The sequence below is a fragment of the Macrosteles quadrilineatus genome, unplaced genomic scaffold, assembly GCF_028750875.1.
Source record: "Macrosteles quadrilineatus isolate MER2022 unplaced genomic scaffold, UCM_ALF_1.0 Scaffold_5__1_contigs__length_97177068, whole genome shotgun sequence".
NCBI classification, from domain to species: Eukaryota; Metazoa; Arthropoda; class Insecta; order Hemiptera; family Cicadellidae; genus Macrosteles; species Macrosteles quadrilineatus.
The window spans coordinates 86,230,087-86,233,710 of record NW_026542598.1 but is presented as its reverse complement, the minus strand read 5'-3'; the positions used below and the strand labels follow the sequence as shown (position 1 = coordinate 86,233,710).

Genomic DNA, 3,624 nt, shown 5'->3' with positions numbered 1-3,624 from the left:
TTGTCGTTATGTTGCACCATTATTTAAACGAACTATGTTGGAAAACGAACATACTTTTTCCTACAGTGACCCGACAAAGTACGCTTCCTTGTACAGATTATAGCACAGAAAGCGTTACTTTGGCGTACACCAGTATTCCAACCAAACAACACGAAAACAGCGTTCTTTTATATTATGCACGTGATCCGTGTACGCTTGAAAATAGGTTGGCAACACTACGACTACAGCTGGTGCAGTTGTTTCCCATTTTGTTCAAATGTTTCGATTTAACCTAACCTAAAAAGGTGTTGTACCGTGTTTGGAAGACTAATTATTTATATGATTTATAGTAACTTGTATGAAAAATATAACGTGTACAAGTGCAAACTGCTCAGTTACACAAATAACTATTAATGCAACGATAACCTCACTAAATACGATTGCGTTGGTGAACAATGTACATTGTATACATTCGATAGCAAGAACAAGAATGTGACAATAACCACTGATTACAACATTTAACTGATACACATTTTCGAAAAATGCGATTGTAAGTTGACAACAGGTGATTTTTGTTACCTATGGAGAAAAAGAGCTAACTTACTTTGGACCCGCAAAGCATGCATTAAAAACAGCTGGTTTTGCTACAGTATGACGAAAAAGTAGGTATGAAACTAGGAAATTGTCTATGATCTTATATTAAAATGTCAAAAAAAAGAATGAACAGCCAACAAACTCTTAGTAATGATGGACTGGTAATTAGACTAGGCAATCCTCCTACAGAAACATTCACGTCCAAATTAATTTAGATAGTTAATTAGTTCTAACTACAAATTTATACCTGAATTCTGTAATCTAAACACTAAGCAACGTACATTAAGAATAGCATGGCAAAATTTGTATCTCATAGGATCTCAACGAGTCATTTTGTTATCCTGCAGAAAATCCAACGTTAGAAAATAAACCGACAACACCATCTTATTTAGCAAAAGCTACATCAACTGTTTAATGCCAGCCAGGTGTAAAACTGACAAAGTGCCACATTAGCCCTTTGCGCCAACCTGAATAATGACTTTTGATGAACTTCTAACCAGGGCGCTTTTATAATCATCCCTGTTGCCACGATTTTATAACTCGACACGTTTATTTCAAACATTAGTTAAATATCGTCATTATTAGAGTTAAAAAGATACTCTATGGTGAACTATTGTCCTTATGGTTTATCATAAGAAGCTGAAGACAAATTTAACGTAAGTTTCTGTTCATTTAATGTAATGGGTATTCTAATGTTCACTATTTGTTTATTGTTCTTTAGCAGAAGTCTAGTATATTTTAACTAAATATTTCCGCCTATTTGCTAACAATTCCTTGTCCTCTGACGTCATTTGTTCATTTTTACCATCCTTTCCGTTTCTGTTATAATATTCTTGATTTCGTAACCAACAACCAACGTTATGAAAACAAACATTAACATCGTAGTAAAACACATGTTTTAATTCATGACAACATACGTTCTAATATTTATAAATTTTAGTATGTTTACAAATTATGTACATAAACAAAAATGCAATAACTGCACGAATCCCAAAACCTACAGACTTATGCAAATTAAAAATACGCTCCCTCAGTCCAGACAATGTTCAAGACACTGTGCAACAAATACAAGCCAGCCTTGGTTCTATCACTTATCATGGCTATTTCCCAGTTAATCATCAGGTGTGAGAGGTTATTGGTTTATGAAGTCGCCGGTTTCCCAGACACAAATCTGCATTACAAGCGGCTCGGCGATGACGACGTATGTTCTCCTCGGCCAAATCACAAGTCCGGACATTATAGTCGGGCGTACCCTGTCTTCTACTGGAGTGAACAACAGTTCGACGCAGTCTTCAACATTTGTTCTCTGTACATTCCAATTTGCTCTACGTTTTTCGCGGGAATATACTCGGACAAATATGGTGGTAAGAACGCAGTGCTGCTAGGTTTGGTTTTGTGTGTTTTAGTGACGTCAGCATCGTATCTGGTGATTCTCCACAACGACTATGTCTTCTTCTGCATGCTGTTGGTGCGCAAGATTGCCGAAGGTATGATGATAGCAGCTGTTTGCTCCCTCGCCGGAAAGTGGGCGATTCCCGGCGAAAGAACAGCGTTCGTGGGTATTCTACTGGAGGGGAAATCGTTAGGGCACTTGCTCGGTGGTTTCCTAATTAGAAGACGACCCTCTTGGAATGTCTTGTGCTACATAAACGCTTGCATTTGTTTCGTCACCGCTGTTTGCTGGTGGATTCTGTTTCGATTTCAATACATCCCAAAACCTAAGACGTTTAAAATAATTCCTTGGAAGAGTATGGCACATTCAACATCTCCTTATGTGTTGACTTTGCTGATTTTGTCTTGTACTCTGATCGTATCTACTTCCGAACAACTTTTGATCTACGCCAGCCAAGAGCTTTATCTAGATGTGTCCTCGGAACAGATTGTGGAGGTTATGGTGGTTTCATCTGAGACATTGGCGTATTTCCTTTGTGCATCGTTCAGTGACTACATAGTTTCGCAAAAGTTATTGTCTTCTTTCGCTCTGGGAAGAACAATTACTTGTGCACTCTTCCCAATCTTCTACTGCACCTTGCTCATGGTCAAAGCGGCTGGGTGTAGTCTGGAGACGGTTTTAGCGTGCTGTGTCATGTTACATTTTGTCTCAGCAAGTTTTCTGACAACCGTTAATGCAATCGCTCTTGAAGTCACTTCCGCTTATTCTGGGGTCGTTTTCGCGATTCTTTTGTGGTTCTCGCATTTGTTTGACGATAAAATCAGAAGTTTCCTATCGTACGTTTCTGGTATCAAGTTCAGTTTCAAAAGCTGGAGTGAATTATTCTTGATGTCTGCAGTGGTTGCGACTCTGCTCAGTCTTCCGTTCATTTTTTGCGGAATTAAGAAAACTACCTGGGGAAACGGAGTGCGCCAAGAAGACAAAAATCTTCCATTGGAAAGTGCGTCCAAAGATGTAGCGTCAGTGGCAGGAAATATTTCTAGCACAACAAACACAAAGAAAAACTGAAGAATTGTAAAACAATCTAAACTCCTGTACAAACTCGTGTATTAAAACATAAAACGATGTTGTAAAGTATATACGAATTCAATAACAATTTTCACTTTTTTGTAAAGTTCGTAGACCTAGTGCTTTTATCACGTGCAATAAAAACGTCCAATGTTAATGTATTTTTCTCTGTGTCTAACATAACTAATACTTAGTTCAGAATACAGCACTTGACTTCCTGTTTTGAACAAAAAGCTTTCCCTACAATAATGGCACATTTTGTCTTTTACTCTAACTCTATTCATCAGGAAATTATTTGTTTTTGTTCCTATATTTACAAAAAAACCAAGCTGAGAAATACCCACATGTTTTCCTGTGTACTACGTATTTTTTTACTGAGTACAGACTGACAGCAGAGATATTTGCCAAAGGAAAGGTTTATCAGTGGTGGGCTTAAGTGACTAATCGTCCCAATTTTAAGTCACGCTCCTTTTAACCCTTAGTGACGTGGGACAACGAGGGATGAATAGGATTAGGGGTGGTCCTGATAACAGCCACATTTTTCATCCGGATTTAAGAGGAATTAGAAATTTTAAAGTCGTATTTACCGA

General features: G+C 37.8%; 1 protein-coding gene across 1 annotated transcript; it reads left to right on the top strand.

The window, feature by feature from the left end:
• Positions 1 to 1,669: 1,669 nt before the first annotated feature.
• LOC128995758 (uncharacterized) lies at positions 1,670 to 3,034 on the top strand. Its single transcript, XM_054420776.1, has one exon. It carries the CDS (start codon positions 1,670 to 1,672, stop codon positions 3,032 to 3,034), a length of 1,365 nt encoding a protein of 454 aa, XP_054276751.1.
• The last annotated feature ends 590 nt before the right edge of the window (positions 3,035 to 3,624 follow it).

Coding starts and splice junctions, on each gene's coding strand:
- LOC128995758 (XM_054420776.1), top strand. CDS start 1,670: ATGGCTATTTCCCAGTTAATCATCAGGTGTGAGAGGTTATTGGTTTAT.